This window comes from Adiantum capillus-veneris, chromosome 5, assembly GCF_014529385.1.
Source record: "Adiantum capillus-veneris isolate H3 chromosome 5, ASM1452938v2, whole genome shotgun sequence".
Lineage (NCBI taxonomy): Eukaryota > Viridiplantae > Streptophyta > Polypodiopsida > Polypodiales > Pteridaceae > Adiantum > Adiantum capillus-veneris.
This window is the reverse complement of record NC_140935.1, coordinates 21,815,811-21,839,309: the sequence shown is the minus strand read 5'-3', so window position 1 is coordinate 21,839,309 and position 23,499 is coordinate 21,815,811. Positions and strand designations below refer to the sequence as shown.

General features: G+C 43.1%; 1 protein-coding gene across 1 annotated transcript in view; it reads right to left on the bottom strand.

The window, feature by feature from the left end:
• Positions 1-4,362: 4,362 nt before the first annotated feature.
• Positions 4,363-23,499, bottom strand: part of LOC147456989 (uncharacterized) — a 53,944-nt gene continuing 34,807 nt past the window's right edge. The window contains exons 6-12 of the mRNA XM_086512042.1: positions 10,535-10,654; positions 10,220-10,350; positions 9,553-9,723; positions 8,831-8,965; positions 7,946-8,067; positions 7,303-7,392; positions 4,363-7,028 (exon numbers count right to left, since the gene is read on the bottom strand). Coding sequence (XP_086368168.1) covers positions 6,887-7,028; positions 7,303-7,392; positions 7,946-8,067; positions 8,831-8,965; positions 9,553-9,723; positions 10,220-10,350; positions 10,535-10,654 — 911 coding nt within the window. The 3' untranslated portion in view covers positions 4,363-6,886. The remainder of the gene's footprint in view (positions 7,029-7,302; positions 7,393-7,945; positions 8,068-8,830; positions 8,966-9,552; positions 9,724-10,219; positions 10,351-10,534; positions 10,655-23,499) is intronic.

Here is a 23,499-nt window from a genome sequence, read left to right as displayed (position 1 = left end):
TGATGATGATTTTATTTTTTACTTCATTTTTTTGTACCCAGACATTGTATTAGATCGAGAAGATTGTATTAGCTTGGTCTCATATGTCATTTTGGCCTTTTGAAGACGTTTGATATTTTATTCTCTCTCTCTCTCTCTCTCTCTCTCTCTCTCTCTCTCTCTCTCTCTCTCTCTCTCTCTCTCTCTCTCTCTCTCTCTCTCTCTCTCTCTCCCTCCCTCTCTCTCTCTCTCTCTCTCCCCATTGGGTGATTCGTTCTGGATACACTTTTACTTTGGAGACTGATTATGTCTACATATATGGTATATACATACGATTATGCACAGAGGATCTGTGGAGACCTCTATAGGAGCTCACTTGTATATTGACAAAGGCACTAAAGGATGCAACAGCATAGGCATACCCACACACTGAGCTTGGGTAGCGACGACATTCTAGGAGCATACCCCAGAATAGCTCGTATGAAAAGGAATGCAAAGAGACGAGAGCCCGACTTCAAGGAGAGGTGTTTCTAGGAGTCATCACTCACAGGCACTCACATATTGCTTCTTAGCGCTTACTGCACACAAAAGAAGAGGGTGTTTCTAGCTCAATTAGAGCAGGATGTATACTAGCTATTTTTGAGCTAGGACTCAGGCGAGGCATGGTGACTCTTCCATGGGCATTCTCCCCCACCAGCCATCACTTTTACGGAGGTATGGGATCCGTATGCATCATCTCTCTACACAACCTCGGGGCAGCCATCTCTTTCGGATCCACAAGAGCCATGCCCACACATGTGATTTTTTACCGCGTTGAGATGGCAAAGAAGTCCAATGATAGGATGAATACCAAGATAGCATATGATCACGATGGGCTAGTAGCATAGCATTTTATACATGCCAAAGATCTGCTTGCAAAGCTTCTAACAGTGATGTTCAACCTTGCCATGTGTGAGGGCCTACTTGATACTTGGAGTTTCTCTACTATCGTACCTATCTTCAAGTTGGGGGACCGTTACGAACTACCACACTATCATGATTGGACACACATTAACACGGTTGTACGCATCCATCCTTGAGCAGCAGTTGAGTAGATAGGCAGAGAGAGGGTATACGGGCAATAGGACAGGCGGGTTTCGGGGGAGGTTTCTCTACTCTTGATCATATTCTAACACTCAAAACCATTATTGAGGAGGGGGGATCACATGGGAGACGGCTCTATTGTTGCTTTGTGGATTTTCGCAAAGCCTTCGATACAGTACCCAGAGCTAAATTGATGCGCAGACTCCAAGAGATGGGGGTACTCAGAGAGTTGATTTGGGGGATCAAGGATCTATATAGGTCACTGGTGGGGCATGTACGCACTCAAGAGGGGATTTTTAATTTGGTTCACTCCACTATCAAGGTGAAACAAGGCTGCCCGTTGTCTCCTACACTATTCGATATGTATGTAGATGAGGTTTTTGACATTGAGAGAGAAGGTGATAGAGGAGCATAGTTGGCAAGGACATGGATCCCACTATTGTTAGATGCTTATGATATTGTGTTGATTTCTAACTCCCGAGAGGGAATACAGCGTCATAGTTGGCAAGGACATGGATCCCACTATTGTTAGATGCTTATGATATTGTGTTGATTTCTAACTCCCGAGAGGGAATACAGCGTCACGTAGATGCTTTGTACACATTTGCTCATGATAGTGGATTGTCTGTCAACCTGGGGAAAACCAAGGTTATGGTGTTTAACACCATGCCACAATGGGTCACGAGGTCAGCACCAACATTTACATATGGCCAGAAGACTCTGGAGTATACAAATGCATACACCTACATAGGGTAGTTTTCAATGAACTGATGTTTTCTTTGAGGAGAGCAGCAAAGACTAGACTGACGAGAGCTTACGCACTTGGGAGGATTGGAGAGGATATGTTCGCAGATTTATTATCAGGAACCTCAAACAAAGCTCTAGCCTTTTGACACTCTAGTGGCTTCAGCTATGCTTTACAGAGTTCAAATTTGGGGATCCTCAGTGAACCATCATGGCAGATCTGGTAGCACTGTGGATGGAGATGTATGGAGAGACCTTTAGTCTCCATGATCTCTCGGATGATTGAGCTAAGGCCTCAGTGCCACATGAGATTATTCGAGCCGAGATAGCTGCCCCCTCTCGTGGTAGAGGCACTTACTAGGTCAATATCCTTCATGCACACTTTATGGGACCCCCCCAAAGATAGATATGCTCGGCTAGCCCTTGAGTCATCCCGACAGCTAGCACTATAGGGGGGATACATGGTGGTATGGGGCAAATGACATCATGTTTTAGTTACATGTTTTCACCATGGATAGAATGCCTCCATTTTCACCCTCCCTATCTCTCACACAAACAAAGATCACTAGACTTGTACGTCAGGATCTGATTCAGCTAGATACCAAGAGCACATGGATACAACCGACAAAGGAGTTGGACACGAAGATGGCTTTCTATAGTAAGCACCTTCTCCAACTCACAGAAGACAAATATGTGATCAAACCTACCTATATGGACACTCATTATCCCATGGGATACGATGTGCTATTGGTCATATGTGCACATCACCACATCAATTAGAGATTGAGACTGGCAGATTCATGAGGGTACCAACAGAGGCTAGGATTTTCCAGTTGTCACATAGAGCCAGAGACAATTACATCACAGTTGTCATTGTCCGGTGTTGTCTATTCAGAGAGAGCTTTGGACTGTTGGCTAGAGTCATGAGATATCAGGATATCAGAGATGCCTGGGTTGTTTTTGCTAGAGCTACACAGACACAAGGAGTCTCTTGAGGAGATCAAGCAATGGGAGACATTCACAAAGGGAGATCACTGACTTCTTTAGAGCAAGGATTCAGCAATCAAATGAGCAAGCTTCACAATAGACCTTAGTGCCCACATATACCAAAGGTATATTAGTTGACAGAGGCACTAGCTTGGGAGAGCTAGACGCCCACATCTACGAGAACGACCACATCATCGACAGAGGCTCCATCAATGGGTCGAGATTATTCTAGCACGACATTGAAGGCGTCCAGTACAACTATTTACAAAGGCAGACATTGACGCTCTTCAGTGACCAATGCATTACTCTCTCGGATAGCACCCGATGTCGGGCATTGATGATGATGATTATAATGTTTCACTTTATCTCACTTCATTTTATTTTGTACCCAGACACTATTAAATCCAACCAGATTGTATCAGTTTGGTCTCATTGCTCATTTTGGCCGGTTGGAGATGTTTAATATAACATTTCATTTCATTTTCTCTCTCTCTCTCTCTCTCTCTCTCTCTCTCTCTCTCTCTCTCTCTCTCTCTCTCACACACACACACACACACACACACACACACAGAGCACTAGACATTTGGCATTCTTGAGTCACTCTACTCAAGCTTAGCAATTTTAGCTAGCATTGAGCAATCATGCAAATCGCCTTCTAGTCACTAGAGTCCAAAGTCATGCGAGGTGCAAAGCCTTTTCAATTGTTTTATTTTATTGATAGTTAATTTGACCCCCTACAGTTTAAATCGGAGATAAATGCATGTACCACCAAGCTGATGCGTCAAATTTTGAACTAAAAGTGAAGAGTTATAAAACTGAGGGGTTCCCAAAGTCTATCGCACAATTGGCCTCCTTACCCTAGTGTCTAGATTGGCTAACTTAGGAGGCCAACTAGGAAGTAAAAGAGAATTGAAGTCAATAGGTATATATTACATTTTCACTACTTTGTTGATTACTAATCTTAGCAAATTGAAGTTAAAGCTACAAAGTAAGTTACAACTTGTGTACAAAGATATTTGCTATAAACTTGGCACATCTTTGAAGGTACTTTTTAATTCAAGTGTAACCTTCAAGAACATGAGAAAGCTATTTGTAATGCAATGGATTAAATGGGAGATTCAATGAACTTATTAGATGCCAAAGATGACTGAAAGCACTGTCAAGTCTTGGAATTGGAGATACAATGTGCTTGATGGGCTTATAAGACTACATTCAAGTCAAATATTGGTTTCTATGTCACTTGGTTTTTGGCAAAGAGGCTTTGCTTCCATTTTAAAAAGGGAAGTACTAGTCATGATACTCTACTGCTAGTGCATGAAGAAGAGTGTCAAGATACACTCGAAGGCTTTTGTATCTGTCCACAATTCGATAGAGTGCACACCCTTCAACATCATGAGCAAGGATAGTAAAGATCAAAGAGATGATATAGTTCTATTATGATAACAAGCTTGATAATACTTATGAAAAGAAGTTGGAACTAAATGGCATGGATTCCAACTAGTACTTTATCAGTACTTGATAAAGCACATGTGAATGGCTACAAGTCGATTAAGTATTTTACAAGAATGATGACTATGATTGAAGAAATCTAAGATGTAGTTGGCCATGAAGAAATGAAAATTCTTCAATCTGGTTTATAGTTTCTCCTTCCTATTGTTATCGAGAATGACCTAGCAAGCCTTGTTTGTACTAAACTATGCTAAGCGTATTTTAGACAACCTTGTGTTGGTAAAGTTGTAGACATGTACAATGCTGTGGACTCCACAAAAGTGTGTTTTTTCGGCAATGTTATGGTAGAAACTACTTACGAGCAATAACATTTAAGGAAGATCAAGGGAACTTGAAAATAAATTCAAATAGATGTGCTATTAAATTGTGGATTTCGAAAGGTGATTTGTGAAGGAACCTCCCTTGATTATAAGTGCATTGGTTGGCATGAGCCGTAGATTAATGCCATCGGATCAGGGGGCGAAGGATCACAGCCATCAAAATAGCTACATTAGAATATCTGCGTGCAGCCAACTAAATGCCACCACCTCAATCCACAACATATCCTTGCACCTCAGCCCATGGAATATATTTGCACTACTTTCCAACCACTGAATGCCATCTCAGCTCTTGTTAGGTATCCACCAACACATTGCAACCAACCAACCTCCCCCATGTCACAGTATGAAAGGCCTCCAGCAATCACAACCAACCAACCTCCCCCATGTCACAGTAAGAAAAGGCCTCCAGCAATCACAACCCTCCAACTCAGCACTCGATAACCGCTGCAAAGCGCACTGGCTGGCCCCCTTCTCCCACATCTGCATCAGACGGGAATGGCCATGTAGTGACCCCTCATTTGCGTGTCCATTGCAGTGGCATTACAATGCAGAAATTTAACCTGCAGGTAACTGATAGCAGCCACAACAGCTGCTGCTAGAATCCTTACCTTGGGAGGGGCCGTAAGCATGCAAAACCTCAGCAGACAATATACCCTCAGCCTGTGACACATCAGCACCAGGAAAGAAAAACTACCCGTGTCAGCAGCCATAAACTTGCAAGCCGACTGTCATACGTCCACCAGCCGCCACAGCAGCAGCTGTAATGCTGCAACCTTACAGTCATGCAGCCAGAATGAGCCACCTAAGCACTTGTAAAACTGCAGTAGTGCATTATACTGTCACCCTCATGAACGCAGTCACTGTTGCCTTCCCTCCGACTCTTTTGACGGGAGAGAATGGTCCTACATGGACCACCACCTGGAATGCAGCTCACGCAAGGGTCCCAGCTGTGCCAGTCACCATGTGATTGCTGCATTACAACCATTTCCTAGCCCGTAAAATGGGCTCCCAGATTGGCTCCATGGTCCCAAACTGGTAGCCCATTTTACAGGAAAGGTCACTGCATGACCGCCTACTCCATCATGCAAAGCTTCCATTTCCACACCATCACCTTAAAGTGGATTTGCGCAAAAGACAAACATTACTTTGAGGATCCAACATGCATATCGGTCAACTGAGGCACTCTAGAAACTGTCAAAATATGCCCCTGGTCAGTGACTCCTGCCTCGCTGTCAGTCTGTCCTGTCCAAAAGGTGAGAGTCGTTGACTGCAAACAATAGCCCTATCAAATTCCACATTGGGAGTGGTGACTCCCTACGTCCCACGATTGCACTTGATAGGTGTACTTTTATACACACTGCAACCTTTCAAATAGCAAAAATATGGCATGCCTTTTCTTTTGCAAGGATATCAATGGCTTGTAGATGCTTTCACAACGTCCCTGCACCACCTAATACCCTCGTGAGATTGTGTCTTGTAGCAAGGTTTTATGTCCCAAACGTGGCATCAATGGACAATCCCCAAAAATGTGTTTTTGCATGCATGATTGCATCAAGAGAAAACTTGTGGCAGCTTCTTGTATGAAGATGAAGCGAAACATGCCTTTCCTTTTGCAAGGATATCAATGGCTTGTAGATGCTTTCACAACGTCCCTGCACCACCTAATACCCTCGTGAGATTGTGTCTTGTAGCAACGTTTTATGTCCCAAACGTGGCATCAATGGACAATCCCCAAAAATGTGTTTTTGCATTCATGATTGCATCAAGAGAAAACTTGTGGCAGCTTCTTGTATGAAGATGAAGCGAAACATGCCTTTCCTTTTGCAAGGATATCAATGGCTTGTAGATGCTTTCACAACGTCCCTGCACCACCTAATACCCTCGTGAGATTGTGTCTTGTAGCAACGTTTTATGTCCCAAACGTGGCATCAATGGACAATCCCCAAAAATGTGTTTTTGCATGCATGATTGCATCAAGAGAAAACTTGTGGCAGCTTCTTGTATGAAGATGAAGCGAAACATGCTTTTCCTTTTGCAAGGATATCAATGGCTTGTAGATGCTTTCACAACGTCCCTGCACCACCTAATACCCTCGTGAGATTGTGTCTTGTAGCAACGTTTTATGTCCCACACGTGGCATCAATGGCATCAGTGGCAGCTTCTTGTATGAAGATGAAGCGAAACGTGTACACGAACTTCTTGTTTCTCATACACCAACCCTCCAGAACATTAAAGACATAATTTTAATTTGGCATCTTAAGCTGTTAAGAAGCTTCTTGTTTCTCCAGCAGATTATCTCCTTGTGCAACTCCCAACATTATTTTTGACAATGTCTCCAGTTTTGCATCCTTCGTAAGCTTTGCAGCTTTAAGAGATGCTTCAAACTCTTTGATTGCCTCCTCATACCTATAGCATGATCAAGGTAGGTAGTTGTCTTAGTCTCATCCATAACCATCAAAATATACGTTATTTGTAGGTTCTCTCCCAGACCATAGACTCATTACTACATAAATATACGGCCACAAACATATTCACAGGAATATAACAAGTGTTCACTAAAACAAAAGGAAGTTTGTTCTGTTCTATGTGTATGTGCTGCATTCATATGAGAAGAAAAGTTACAATGGTTTAGTGCACGTCTAGGAAAGAGCACCAGAACTTCTATTCTCAAGTTTCTTACCATTTTCGTTGAGAAGCAATACTCCCAAGAATATAATGGGCCCTTCCTTGCCCATGAACATCTTTTAAAGCATTACAAATTTGTAAATATCTGCAGATTTTTAAACAGAGCACAAGCACTTTATATAGTCACACATGTCCAAATGCACATGCCTGCACTCAACTACTTACCTATACACGATTGTAAAGCAATGTGCATAATACGCATTGCATATAGTGCAAAGATATACGCGTACACGTTTACAACTGCATGTACTAGAGTATTCATCCATGATTACTTATCCCATGAAAGATTGCATACGTGTGCATGCATGATTGCCACAATCGACCATCGCTAGAGTAGATGACATATCTGCATGTGCACACACTATGGTATCACGAACGATCACTCATTCGCTACGTATTCATGCATGCTCATAATTGCATGTGCCTGCAAGACTGCACAAAAACATAATTACAGGCATAATATTGCATGCATGATCAGCAAATATGCAACAGTGTTATCCAAACACCCAATGTGTCCGCATGCAGACAAGCACAAAGCAAATGATCTCAAAATACGATCAAACGATTTGCTTGCTTATGCATGACATTTTGTTTAATGAAGGTGACCTAACACATCTGAAAAATGTGAGAATACTTACTTGACAATGCAAGCCTTCGCAGTAACCCATTCCTTCTGTCTAAAAAGAGTAAATCCTAAATTTCCAACAGACACTCCTTGACGATCTGGTCTCTCCGTGAGGGTTGCATACTTTAATGCATTCTAATGATTCAGATAAAAGAAATCATTCAGACTTTGTTACAATGGAATTCATAACTAGTAAAAATCATTGAATGAGAAGCTTAGACTACTCTGATCGCGTTTTTAGGATAATATTTTCTAGACTGACAAGCCTTCAAATTTGTCAACAAAAGCAAAAGTGTCAATAGTGAAAATTGCACCAATCACGGACATGGTCCTATTCTACAACTCAAAAACAAACCAAAAAAATCAAACCAAACAAACAAAAAGCATTAATCTGGAAATAAACGCTGTCCAATAATTGAATCTGAAAAGTAAAGATGTAGGTGAGATATGATTCTTAATACTACCAGTGTCCATGATGTGAACCAAAGGTACCCAAAAGAATCCCTCGTAACTAAAGTCTGTATGTACGTTAACACACTACTTGTTTTTTTAGAAACCCATCATTATGTAACCACATAGGGTACCATGTTCCCTTAGTAAGATGAATTTTACACGCAGATGTACAGAGTCATATTTATGTCCAAAATAAGTTTAAGCTCGATTCTCAAATTTGTGTCAAATTCCTTCTGGTGATAATCTATTTTTTTATGAGTTCTATAACAAGAATAGGCAGGGAAAAACTGATCATGACCACTAAAAACTTGGATAATGTCATCTATTTCAAAGAATCCACATTGTATGAAGTTGCAGAGAAAAGCTCTATTCTGCAAGCGATTTTCAGAGTCTCGTATGTAATACATGTAACAATTTCTTACACACAAAACGGTAGAGTACAAACCTGGTGTGAGATAGCAGCATCTGTCCACTTCCCCATGTTAGCATACAATAAGCCAAGGTTTGTATGAGCTACAAATTTTCCATCATAGTTGGCGATCTCTGCATGCAGCTTGTGATACTCCTCTGCCTTCTCATACTACACAAAAGCTCAAACCCTATGTTAGATGATGATTTTCTTTTGCGTTGAAACGTTTCACTAATAGCAGAACCCATACTAATACTAAATCTAAATTAAAATGAATCCCAGGTGCTTTTCTGGAAATTTATCCTTGGTCATTTCAGATAGAAAAAGATAAAATCAGTATTTGCTAATTTCCCCAATCAATTCCCAAACAGTGCCTCTGAAATGGTTGAAGCGGTTCAAAATCCAGCCTTGCTGCAACTCACATAAACACCTTCAGAGCACAATGGAGGTGAAGGGGGATAAAAGGCAGAAGACCAAAAGAGATGCAATAGCAAGAGCTTTTTCTCTCAGATTTAAATTTGTCCGTGACTGGTTGACATACATGTCTAACTACCTAGATAAATCCAGGAAAAGACCCAATTTCATTGATAATTGAAGTGTAAGTTATAGTCTGATGGTATCCCCAAGACAGTGAAACTACCCACATTTTTTTATTAACACAACTATCCTGCCATTAGTCAAAGAAAAACACCAATATGTTACACACATCCTACCTTCTACATTTGCAACTTTAATTGAACCAATGACAGCTTGCACACCTGGATTTCTGCCTCGCTTGATATTTCTAGAGTGTCTGCAAGCTTGAGATCCTGTTCTTCTTGAAGGGAGCATGCTATGAAATTATATGCAATTGCTTCCCCTTCTTTGTCCCCATTTTTTATACAAAGTATGAGATACTCCTTGTAGCTCTCAATAGCCTTTGTGAACTCCTACAAAAATAACACAATGTCATAGTTTGATCAAAAATTTTACGTAGATGATGAGTTTTGTACATCTTAGCATGCCGAACCAGCCGTGCCTTGCATTCCTTGACATCACACATGCACAATTTCTTCTTTGGTATTACTTTTATTACTCACACAAGCACGCGCACACTTTTGCTTTCTTAGATGGAACTAAGCTTATAATGATTACAATATCGAGCAAGATGTAGCCACCCAAAATGGGACACACACTCAAGTATGCACTCGCACACACAAGCATACATTATACAACAGCCTGCGTACAGAGTTTCTGCCATGGCTATGGAGAAGGAAGACAGACTCAGCAATAAGGAAGCCTGCATTGAAAAACTGCCATAGAACTGCTATGGAGCTGCTGCTCTTTTTTCTTTATGCAAATGTAACAAGTGTCATTTGTAAATAACAGCATTAATAGCACTAACTAGACAAACATTATCATGCATGCCTTAGTTATTTTCTGAACCTGAGCATTATCATGGATGATTCCCTTACAAAGTAGCATCCTTGCCTCCTCCTTATCTAAGCGAGCATCCTTCTGCCTTCTCAGTGACTCCACAAGCATACTGTAGTCTGCAAGCTTGCCCCTCGTTGAGCCTGCCTGATCAAAATTGGCACAAGAATTATGTCTTTTTTACTACTTGAGCTTTTAATGCAAGCTCTCTTGACGTATGAAATTTTCAAAAACTTGCAACGTCCAATTGAATATAAGAAGAGTGGTTGTCTTGATTGCAAGAATTTTTTTACAAAATATCTTTTATTATTCTCATGGACTCCCTACCATGGCCACCTTTTTCTATATCCTTTTGCTGATCCTCTGGAGAGATCCTTGGAGAAGCACGGACATCATAGGGCAAGGCTACCCTCAAAAGATGGCAAATGGGCTTACATACTTCCTTCTCTGTTGAATTATCCAAAAACATCTGTAAGTTAAGTATGCCAAAACATAAAAAATTTCTACTTGACCTTGTGTGGATTAATAGCTTGAAAACATTCAAAATTAGTAAATCGATTATCTATAAAAGATTCCATTAAGTCTTTTACATCCCTAGTCATTTGAAACAAAACTGCATGATTCCTCCTTGAAGGGAATCTGTCAAAAAGAGTGTGTTCGTGAGTATGAGCATGGGCCTCGGGTATTTGTGCGCGCGAGCGCATCACCTGGTTGGGACCGTCTCACTATGGAGTTTTTCATGGATGTTGGGATGATCTCAAGGTTCCTTTGCTTGAGTCGTTAATCAATATTCTCCAATCACGTAGCCTCCCATAATTGCTTTTTGGGCAGCAATTTCAATAAACCTTCTTCTCAAGAATTATGAAGCTTTCTATTTTGCCAACATTGATTAATGAATGAATTCTTTTGTGGGGTTTGATTTTCAAGATTAAGTCTTTGAGATGTCTTATCCTTGTTAGTTTAAAGTTGAGTACTGCTTTAACTTTATTGCTTATGCATTTTCTAAAAGCGTTTTTTAGTGAATAATAGTTTGTTTTATCTAGTTTTGTTTAGTTGCAAATAAAGAGATTTAGTTCCCCCCCTTGTTTTCTTACGTCCCTTGCTTTTGTATTTTTGTGAGTGTTTTATCCCCTCTTTTAATTCATGTTCAGACTATTCTGACCTTACAAAGGTCCTATTTCGCTTGTGCGAGTTGTTTACAAATTGGTGACAAAAATATTAGTTAATCGACTTAAAGATCACCTTCATTCAAGTTTTCATTTTGCTCAATATGGTTTTGTACCTAGATGTCAGATTTTGGACAATATTGCAAATGTGTACATGGGGATTGAATATGCAAAATACGTTAGGCAAGATCTGTTGATCATGGGAGTTGGCATTGCTAAGGCCTTCGATACTATCCATTGGGACTTTATTGCGCCTACCATGACAAGGCTAGGTTTTAAACTTAGTGATGTTATCTTTTGGGTTTTATGAAGGTGGAACAACGCAATGCATTCATAGTTTGGAACTTTCAAAGTCTTTGAGCTTGGGATGCTCAATGCATCATGGTTGCCCGCTTAGTGCATTGCTTTATGCCATTGCAACACATCCTATGTTGTTATACATGGATAAACCCTTCAGACACTACTATGTACAAAAACAACAAAATTAGGTACCCTACACAACTATCATGCATGCGTACAGACATCTGGCACACACCACTTCAATATACACCGCTTTTGTATACTTTTTACAAGCATGCTTTATTTACATCCATGAGGTCCAAAAGCATTAAAAAACATCCATGAAAACATGTCACAACGTGGCAATTGTACGGCTATTGATGTGGCTTGCTTTTCAAAGAAGAGACTAGGCGTCAATCATAGCTACTACTTTTGGTTATGTAAGGTGCAACGGAAGTGATTGTTGATAGTGCTCATCATGAGTGCTCCGAACTGTGCTCAAGGGTTCCTTTTACTTACGAAAGGGAGAGCCTTCCGTTCTTCTTAGAGAGAGAATGCAAGTGCAATGATCACAAACAAAGTGGATGCTACTGTAAATGAGAGTGTTGAGAATGAGAGAGAGAGAGAGAGAGAGAAAGAAAGAAAGAAAGATTTTTAACGTCTATGTCAAGCCGAAATCGGCCTATGAGACAAATCAAATGTACATGGTGTGTATCCGTCTATCGGAAAGACAAATGAAACAAAACTGATACAAAACTGAACTGAATGTAGGTAGTGGAGTATCTGAGGAGGGATGGAGCTCTATCTCTAGGGGTATATGCATGTCTATATGCTCAAGGTAGTATAATCATGAGAATGCATCAAGCTATCTAGCTCCATCCTGTACTAATGGGGGGATGTAAGATGTGGTACATGGGCGGGTCTGGTGCCAAGGCTACCCGGATGAAAGCTGTCGGGTCGGCCCTCATCTGAGCCACTCGCTCCTCAGTGGCACGGCGAGAGAGAGAGAGAGAGAGAGAGAGAGAGAGAGAGAGAGAGAGAAATGAAATAAAATGAAATGTTATATTAACATCTTCAAAAGGCCAGAATGACCTATGAGACCAAACTGATACAAAAGTGGTGAATCTGTTACAATGTCTGGGTACCTTAGTACTAAAGTACTAAGTGTGAGTGTAAAAATACATGTGAAAAACTAAATACAAAGTATTAAATAAACTTCTTAGGAGTATTCTGGGTGTCTGGCTAGAATGCTTCTAATCCTTTGTTGTAGTCTCCTCCGGTAAAGTGTGCTTCTGCATCTTGGTCGTGGTCGTCTCGATTTCCTAAGCTCAATCGCTCTGTCAATTAGGGTGCCTTTGGTATGAATGTGGGTACTCCTTTGTGCTGGCTGCTGGCCTCTTGCTTCTCCTTCCACTCCTGCTTCTCTCGATCCGAAGAAATCTGTGATCTGCCTCTGAGGCTGTAGTGCTCTTTGTCTTCTCATTAGATTATCCCTGTGCCGATGTAGTTCCAATAGGTACAGGCCTAAGCATCTTTGATCTTGGTATTGCATGATTCTATCTAGAGGTCCAAAGCCTTCTTTAAATAGGCAATGGAAACGCCCACGTATCTCATAGTATAGTGTGCAGTGGCATATGTAGTGCAATTCTGTCTCCGGCTCCATTCCGCATAACTTGCAAATTCTGCTCTCAGGTGGGATTCCCCTAAATCTGCCAAATTCAATTTCCAACTGGTGTGAGGATGTAGGAATCTGACCAATAGCACATCTCAAACCATGAGACACGTGGGTATCCATGTAGCTCAGGCGAATCACAAATCCATCTTCAGATAGTTGTAGGAAGTTTTCTTTGTAGTCGGCCATCTTCGTGCCCAATTCTTGTGTAGGGTCTACCCATGTCCTCTTAGTATCCAACTGTATAAGATCCTGTCGGATAATTTTATTAATCTCCGTTCGTGTAATTGCCAGTGATGGAGCCTCAAGAGAGTATTGGAAGGGGGGTAATCTTTCCATACTGAACCCGTGTCTCTGAAACCACGAGGACAGTTGCGCATACCAGCATGATGTATCCCCTTTCATTGCTAATTGTCAAGAGGATTCGAGGGCCAGTCTAGTATATCGGCAATTATTTGTATCCCACAAACCATGTATAAAGGACACTGATCTGGTAAGAGCTTCAATTTCTATCGGAGGGGCAGCTAGTTCCGCTCGGGTAATTGCGTGTGGTACGGAGGCCTTGGCTCTAATCATTTGGGAAATCATAGATACCAAAGGTCTCTCCATTGACTTCCAGTTATCCTGATCCACAGATGGTCCCCAAATCTGGACCCCATAAAGCATAGCCGAAGCCACCACAGTATCAAAGAGCCAAAGTTTTGTTCGTGGTTCCTAAAACTGCACTTGTGAACACATCCTCTCCAACCCTCCCAAGGCCGCAGAGGCTCTGGATAATCTAGCATCCGCTGCTTTCTTGAGAGTAAACTTCAGTCCTGCAAATACCACACCAAGGTATGTGTCTGCATTTGTGTACTCTACTGTATCCTGGCCATATACAAATGTAGGTGCCGATCTCCTAACCCACTGCGGTGTGGTGTTAAACACCATAACTTTGGTTTTACCCAAGTTTACCGACAGTCCACTGTCCTCCGCGAATTTATGTAATGCATCTAGCTGCCTCTGCATTCCAGCTGGTGATTCTGCTATCAATACAATATCATCTGCATACAACAACAAAGGGATCCATGACCCTGCAAGCTGAGCACCTCTGTCTATCAATGTAATCTGATACCTCATCTATGTACATACCAAATAAAGTAGGGGACAGTGGGCATCCCTGCTTTACTCCAACGGTGGAATGAACAATGTCGGAATCCCCTTCTGGAGTATGTACATAACCAGTTATTACTGACCCGTATAAGGCCATGATCCCCCCAATAATCTCTTTGGGGACCCCTAACTCTTGCATCCTGCACATCAATCTGGCCCTTGGTACTGTATCAAAAGCTTTCCAAAAATCCACAAAGCAACAATACATCCTTCTCCCGTTTACTCTTCCTTCCTCAATAATGGCTCTGAGCGTAAGAACATGATCTAAAGTGGAATAACCCCTTTTGAATCCAACTTGTCCTGTTGCCCTTATGCCCTCATTCTCTACCCATCTACTCAATTTTTGTTCAAGAATGGATGCGTACAGTCGGGTCAATGTGTGACCTACCATAATGGTACGGTAGTTCTCGGGTATCATAGGATCCCCTTACTTGAAAATAGGTACGATAGTAGATAATTTCCAAGATTCAGGTAATCCTTTTCACATGACCTGATTAAACAGACGAGCAAGGATTTCTGAAAGTAGGTCCCTGGCATGGATCAGATGTTCTGCTAGTAAACCATCATGATCATATGCTCTTCTTGTCTTCATCTTATCAATGGCTTTTTTCACCATTTCTGTAGTAAAGAAAGTACTAGTAGCAGGGCATGGCTCTAGCTGATCTGGTAATGGAGGCTGTCCAGATACCATATATAATGATGTTACATATTGACCCCAAATCTCAGGAGAAGTAATCGTCGGAGGCGGTGAGTGCTGTGAAATAAGCGCCAGGCCTCATGTGAGTCCCGACTCAAGAAGAGCTGATATAAATCCTTCTCCAATTTGGCTAAAAATGCCCTTTTCTTGCTAAGAGAGAGAGAGAGAGAGAGAAAGAAAGAAAGATTTTTAACGTCTATGTCAGGCCGAAATCGGCCTATGAGACAAATCAAATGTACATGGTGTGTATGTCATCCGTCTATCGGAAAGACAAATGAAACAAAACTGATACAAAACTGAACTGAATGTAGGTAGTGGAGTATCTGAGGAGGGATGGAGCTCTATCTCTAGGGGTATATGCATGTCTATATGCTCAAGGTAGTACAATCATGAGAATGCATCAAGCTATCTAGCTCCATCCTGTACTAATGGGGGGATGTAAGATGTGGTACATGGGCGGGTCTGGTGCCAAGGCTACCCGGATGAAAGCTGTCGGGTCGGCCCTCATCTGAGCCACTCGCTCCTCAGTGGCACGGCGCTCCCGGGCTCGGATCTCCTCGATCTGTCGGTGGTGGGAGCTCGCGCCCCTGTAGCCTGTGACTCGTGGTCGTCGTCTAGCTCGGCTCACCTCCGCCTGTGGGAGTGTCACTCCCCTCTGAGTGTCTGGTGAGGGAGGGGCGGCAATCCTCTGAAAGAAGTCTGTGAGCTGCGACTGTCTCCCCTCTGTCTGTGTAGCTGTGTGTGGCTGTAGTAGTGTGTCCCGATGGCTCTGTATCTCTAGTAAGAAACGTCCGAGCTGTCTCTGATCTCGAGAGTCCATGATCTCTCGGAGAGTGGGCTGTCCTCTGAATAAGGCATCATACCTGCCTCTGATCTCACTGTATGCTCTGCATCTACATACAAAGTGCTCCTCACTCTCCACCTCCTCTGTGCAGGCTCTGCAGACTCGCTCCTCCCTGGGAACACCAGTATGTCTCCCGATCTCAATCTCTAACCTGTGTGAAGCCACTCTCAACTGACCAATCGCCACCCGTGAGCTATGTGGCATATATGTGTCCATGTAGCGTGGTCTCTGTATGAACCCCCCAGACAATATGGTGAGAAACTGGTCTCTGTAATCTCACATCCTCGTCCCCAAGCCAGGTGACTCCCAGACTCTCCTAGTGTATAGCTGCCACAGATCCTGTCTCAATACCAAGTTCCTCTCACTGCGAGAGAGGTGAACATATGGTGAGTGGGGGTCGTACTGGAATGGTGGTAGGCTCTCCATGTCAAGACCGTGTCCCTCAAACCATGCTCTGACCTGTGAGTACCATGCTCTCTCATGCCCACTCTCTGATAGCTGTATAGCTGCCTCAAATGCTCTACGAGTAAGTCTGTCAGGAGGTAGCTCTCTCATCCTCTAGATGAAGCAGACTGTCTGGAATAGTGCCTCTACAACCATAGGTGGTGTGGCGAGCTCCGCTCTAATAATGTCATGTGGCACTGTCTTCTTGCTGCGGAGCAAGCGTGAGATCATACATACCTGTGGCCTCTCAAGCTGTGTCCACTGGTCAACTGTCAATCCTGGTGCCCATACTGCCGCCGAGTACATCAAGGCCGGGGTGACTTAAGGAGTCGAAAAGCCACCCCTTCGTGCAGGGCTCCTGAAAGTGTGCCTGGTGGCATCTCCGCTCTAGCATGGCCAGATCTGCATATCCTCGGGTGAGCCTGTCAGCAGCAGCCTGCCTCATAGTGAAGGGTCCTGGTAGGCTGGTGAATGTGATGCCAAGGTAGACATAGGAGGTGACTACATCAACCTGTCCTCCTGCTGCTGTGAAGGTGGCAACGCTCCTCACTGCACTGGATGTGTGAAAGATCATAACCTTGGTTTTGCCAAGGTTCACAGTCAACCCCCTGTGTGTGCTGAATTCGTCCAAGGCCTCAAGATGGCGTTGCAAGCCCTCGGGTGACTCTGAAATCAACACAATATCATCAGCATATAACATGATGTGGACCGGAGTACCTGCCAAGTCGCTCCCCTCTCCTCCTGCTCGCAGTATGTAGTCGGAGATCTCGTCGATGTAGAGCCCAAAGAGTGTCGGGGAGAGTGGGCATCCTTGCTTAACACCAATGGTGCTAGCAATGGTCTCTGAAAAACCGCCTGGGCAACGAACTCGACCCGTCACCCTCTCGTAGAGAGCATATATGGCCCAAATCATCTCTGTTGGTACCCCAATGCTGTGAAGGCGCTGGAAGAGTCTCTCGCGTGGGACTGTGTCAAAGGCCTTGCGGAAATCCACAAAGCAGCAGTAAAGCCTCTTCTTCCGCGCCTTTGCCCCATCAATGAGGCAGCGCAGAACGAAGATGTGATCAGTGGTGGAGAAAGCTCGTCTGAAACCTGCCTGGCCTGGAGCTCGTAAACCCTCGATCTCTGCGTAGCAGCTGAGCTGTGCCTCAAGTACTGCTCCATATAGGTCCCCCTCTCTATGGCGAGAGAGGTCTATGCTATAGATTGCACAAATCTGGTACAAAGGTCTAGATGTTGTGGTACTTGATGATGACTATGTCGACGACGATGGAGACTATGACGATGACGACGATGGTGTCATCATCAAGTCCGAGATCTGCGACGATGGCGACGAAGGTGTTGTCGTCAAGATAGGGATCTACGATGATGATGATGAAGGTGTCATCGTCAAGATAGGGACTACGATGTCGACGACGACGATGGTGTCGATGATGACGGCATCAAGGCTGAAAACTGAGAACGCTAGATGCTCTGCTATTGATCTGCTACTGTGGCGGCATTGCGGGGCTGATCTGCAACCCCCTTGTCGTGCAAGGGCTGAAATGCAAAAACGCTAGGCTGATCTGGCTGAACTCTGAAAACGCTAGGCTGGTTTGGTGCTAGATGGGGAATCTGGCGAGGATCTGCAACCAGGTGGAAGCGGGTTCTCGCGAGGCTAAGGCTGAGAATCGTAACGCTGGTGGTAATGGCTGAAAACGCTGATCTTCTTCTTCTTGCGATGTCGACGACGACGATGGTGTCGATGATGACGGCGTCGAGGCTGAAAACTGAGAATACTAAATGCTCTGCTATGGATCTACTACTATGGCCGCACTGTGGGGCCGATCTGCAACCGCTGTGTCGTGCAAGGGCTGAAATGCAAAAACGCTAGGCTGATTTGGCTGAACTCTGAAAACGCTAGGCTGGTCTAGTGCTAGATGGGGAATCTAGCAAGGATCTGTAACCAGGTGGAAGCGGGTACTCGCGAGGCTGAAAACTGAAACGCTGGTGGTAATGGCTGAAAACGCTGATCTTCTTCTTCTTGAGAAAACACTAGGGCTCCTGCTGAGGTGTTGCCTGACTATTGGGTGCCTGCATCCTTGTGTCCCTGCTTCTTTTTCTTCTACTGAGTGCCCAATGGGTTTCATTTATAGGAATTATATGCTGGGTAGGGCAAGCTTCCCAACAAACTTACAAAAAAGAATTCCAAAAGTCACTTTTAATAAGACTTATAAGAGGTGGTTCACGCAGTAAAATGCCTACATGATGAAATGATTGTTCTTGTGCAAGAGAGGGTATGCAAGTGTGACTGACCTGGACATGCACGTCCTGCTAGAGGCTCACAAAGTGCCAGGCTCAGTCCTACACTAAGACTGATGCTAGACTATGGCAGAAGCATGTCCACATGGCGCAAGTGAAGTGCGCACGTGACACGTTAGCGCCAACTTTTTGAATCAATTGCTTTTCAAACCAATGCCTCAACGGTTGTACTTTGTGATTTATTAAATAAAAAGGACGCCAGAATTTGGGGCAAGTGCTTCAAGGAGAGTGGAATTCCGCCACTTCGTGTCGCAACTACTATTTGTTTTCAAGTTGAGGTGCTAAAAATTTTAGTTGTGTTTGTGTGTTGTTGTGTCAGTGCCAAGCCGGTTACAATAATCATAGATCTTCAATCAATTCTTCTTCTACAGAGTATCCAACACGATATTATGCAACACACTCCATGGATTCTGCTAGAGAATCTGATCAAGAACAATATTTTGTCCCTCCTACAATTTTGTGGGATGAAGAACCCAACGGCATGCAACCACATGAGGATAAAAGAGGAAAATACAATTTCTACCTAAAACCTAAGATATTCAAATGGAAAACTGTTGTTGCGGTCTACCAAAGGGAATCCACCGATACTCTCCAAATCAAAAATCTGTTAGCATTGAGCAACTTATGAATCATGCTATGGACAATTTCTCTATGATATCGCGATCTTTGACTTATGCTAGGCAACAAGCCAATGTCCAAAGGTGCAAAGAAAGACGCTTCAAAAGGAAACAAGAAAGCCAAGAAGTTCGTGTAGAAAAAGAAATCCACAACCCCTCTCAAGCAAAAGGCAAAATATCAAAAGCAAGGAAAGTGCTTCGGGTGTGGTGAAGTGGGGCATGTCTTCACAAAGTGCGCTAAGAAAGAGGCTCATGCCGATTGTTTCTCAGAGCCTAGCAAGTTACCGCCTGAAAGACCAAAGGATCACACCATAGCACCGATCCCTAGCAATGCTCCTCAAACTGACCCCTCTAAGAGTGAGGTGAGTTCAACAGGAAGAAATCGTGAGCCAGTACACGACCTCTTGAAGAAGAGTTTGATCCAACACAATACCCCAACTTCTTTGGATGTGCACGAATATTTGGTGATGGCTTTTGGCCTCACAAGAGCTCTTGCGATGTTCAACAGGATGATGGATAGGATCTTTCGAGACCATAGATAATTTGTAATCCCTTTCAGCGAAGGATAGAACGGAAACACAAAGAGAATTGCAATCTATACACTTGGCAATGCTTTTAGTACTTCATAACAACTTGACTAACTCTGTGTGTGTGTGTGTGTGTGTGTGTGTGTGTGTGTGTGTGTGTGTGTGTGTGTGTGTGTGTGTGTGTGTGTGTGTGTGTGTGTGTGAGAGAGAAATGAAATGAAATGATATATTAACGTCTACAAAAGGCCAAAATGACCTATGAGACCAAACCGATTACAATGGTGAGTCTAGTACCAAGTCTGGGTACAAACAAAGAAAACTACAAACTAGAAACTGAGATAGGAGTGCTACCCACTCCTATGTGTGGCTGGTAAGCTGAGCAATGAAATAATGCCACAAGGGTACAAAGTGGGGATAAGTGTCACCATGATACAATATAGCAGTAACATGAAGCCTATCCTGATCGACACTCTGGGTGTCGTGCTAGAATCCTGTGGATCCTCTACCGCAATCTCCGTCGGTGCTGCGTGGCTCCCCTCCTCAACTGTGGTCGTCTCGATCTCCCCAAATCTATAGCTCGATCAATGAGAGTACCATTGGTGTGTGTATGGGTGGGAGCCGAGCCCTGTGGGGGTGGTGGTCCCTCTGCCTCTGTGGTGCTCGGATTGAAGAAATCTGAGATGCGTCTTTGGGACTGTCTCTGCCTATGTCCTCTCAATAGAGAGTCTCTATGTCTCTGTATCTCAAGTAGAAATAATCTGAGACATCTCTGATCCTGATATCTCATGACTCTATCTAACGAGTCAAAACCATCTCTGAATAAATAGTGAAAGCGTCCCCGTATCTCATAGCAGACTGTGCAATGACATATGTAGTGAAACTCTGTATCTGGCTCTACGTGGCATAACTGACATATCCTACTGTCTGCCGGTATGCCTCTGAATCTACCTGTCTCAATCCCAAGCTGGTGTGAATATGTGCGTATCTGGCCAATGGCACATCGTAACCTATGAGATAGATGTGTGTCCATGTAGCTAGGCCATGTGACAAATCCGTCTGTCGTGAGTTGGAGAAGATGCTCTCCATAGAAAGCCCTCTTCGTACCCAACTCCGGTGATCGCTCTATCCATGTCCTCCTAGTATCAAGCTGGATAAGATCCTGCCGAATGAGTCTAGTAATCTCCATCCGTGTAAGAGCCAAAGATGGTGCATCAAGAGAATACTGGAAAGGGGGCAGTATGTCCATGCTGAAACCATGCCTCTGAAACCATGAGCTCATTTGTGCATACCAACATGAAGTATCTCCCTGTAATGCCAGTTGTCTGGAGAGAGAGAGAGAGAGAGAGAGAGAGAGAGAGAGAGAGAATCCACGTGAGAGACAAATAGTGGCAAAGTTTCACCCCCAAACAACAATTGCCCCAAAAGACTTGCGTCCCTTTCGCACTTAAAAACATCCAACTTTTTTCAAAAAATCTCCTCAAAACCCATCTATATTCTTGTGTTTGCATCTTTACACGTATTCCTTTTTCCAATTTGGATTTCCTCCTAAACCAATGGAATATTCCATATCCGATGCTCCCATTACCCAACATGTGGCGCATCAGGAATAGCCACTTCCCGATCTCTTCCACCGAACTAACAGTACAACTCCTTCGTGATGCTTAATGTCACCCATCGTATGTCACATCAAAGTTGTCTGTTCTTGATGGCCTCTATCAATTCTAGTAAATCTACAGTTCCTAACTTTTACAATTCAAGTGTACACATTTAAATATCCTAATTTCAATAAATAGAAATTACTCAAAAAATAAAGAAAATAGTCCATTTAGCAACATCCCTCTGGCTTCTAAACAGTTGTCCTCAACTGTAGTACTTTTACTTATCCTTCCAGAATCTCGAGATTAGATGCTAATTCCTGCTTGGTCATCCACTGAGCGTTTATAGTTTTACCAAATACTTTCATGTAATCTTTCCGGACTTTAGTGGCCGCTCCAAATGATGAATGATCCGCTCTCGTTAAAGTGTTTCTTCCATTTCCTCAACCTCAAAAGGTTCCTCAGCAATAGGCTGACTTGGAGGCGGTCCCACATATGGCCTGAGTAAACTAACATGGAAAGCATTATGGATCCTCCAATTAGGCAGTAGCTCTAATTGGAATGTCACATCATTCACTTTGTCAATTATTTTATATCCACTTCCCATACAACTCCTTCGCGATGCTAAGTGTCACCCATCATATGACACATCAGAGTTGTCTATTCATGATGGCTAACTATCAATTCCAGTAGATCTACAGTTCCTAACTTTTATAGTTCAAATGTACACATTTAAATATCCTAACTTCAATAAATAGAAATTACTCAAAAAATATATAAATAGTCCATTTAGCAATTGAATGAAGGGCTGAAAACGCAGATGATAATAGGGCCGATGATGGACAGCAATGGGAGCACTCGATGCGGCAAGGGAATAGCCAAGAAGAGGCTCAATGGGCTACTAAAGTACCAAACCGTGTCTGGATGGTTGGTGCTTGCAGATCTTGTGCACCTCCGATGAGAAAGGGGCTAAAAACTGAAAATGCTGGCTGATCTGCTGCCAAAAACGCTAGGGCTGATCTTGGAGCAAAAACGCCAAGGCTGGTCTCCATCTAACGCTCCTCAATCTGCTGCAAGTGCTGGTCTGTTGCTCCCTTTATAGGGGGCTTTTTAAACTTCTTAAGACTTAGGTAAGGCAAAACCTCTGTCAAATTCTTATAAAATAAATCAATAAAATGATTTATTAATAAGTTTGACCAAGGTTCAGTTTCACGATGAAATTGCACATCTACCCACCCAAGAATCCGATTGACAAGGGGGATGGCATGTTGGATTTCTCTAACTAAAACTACATGCACATCATGCCAAATGCCCACCGTAGTGTAACAACATCTATCAAAACGCTTGTACAATCCATTTATGCAAGAGGGTTCCAAAACTGGAAAACCTAATCTAATGGACTCGTCCAGACATGTCGGTCCTTCGAATAGGCTCACAAAATTGCCGGTACTAATCCTCCCAGGATTCTAGACACTCCTATCTAAATTGGCTCTGGAAGTCAATGAAGTAGGTCCACATGACACACAAAGCCATGTGCACGTGACAGGTATAGAGCGAGGAGACAGTTTCAAGGTACTTTGTCACAAACTAATGACGTGGCAGTATGGACAACTGATGACGTGGCAATTCGGACAATATTTAAAGGATCCCCAGTACGCAATATTTTTGACCCGGCACCTGATTGATGAGATGCATTCCCGATGGCGTACGGCCATCAATTCACCATTAAAGTCCGCATTGAAGAAACCACCTTCCCCACGGATGTACACTGAAGATGAACTTGATGATGTGATCGAATGACGAGTCAACCAAATATTGAAGACCATAAAGCATTCAAAGAAACGTAGCAAGGGAACACATTACCCTGATTATTTGGGTCGACCGTCTTTTTTTGCAAATGCATGAAAAGCAAAGAAGCGTGTACGCTTCGAGGGTGTGTCCAGTTCATCCTCATCCTCTTCTAACAGTTGCACAGCTCTTCCTTTTATGATTCCAATG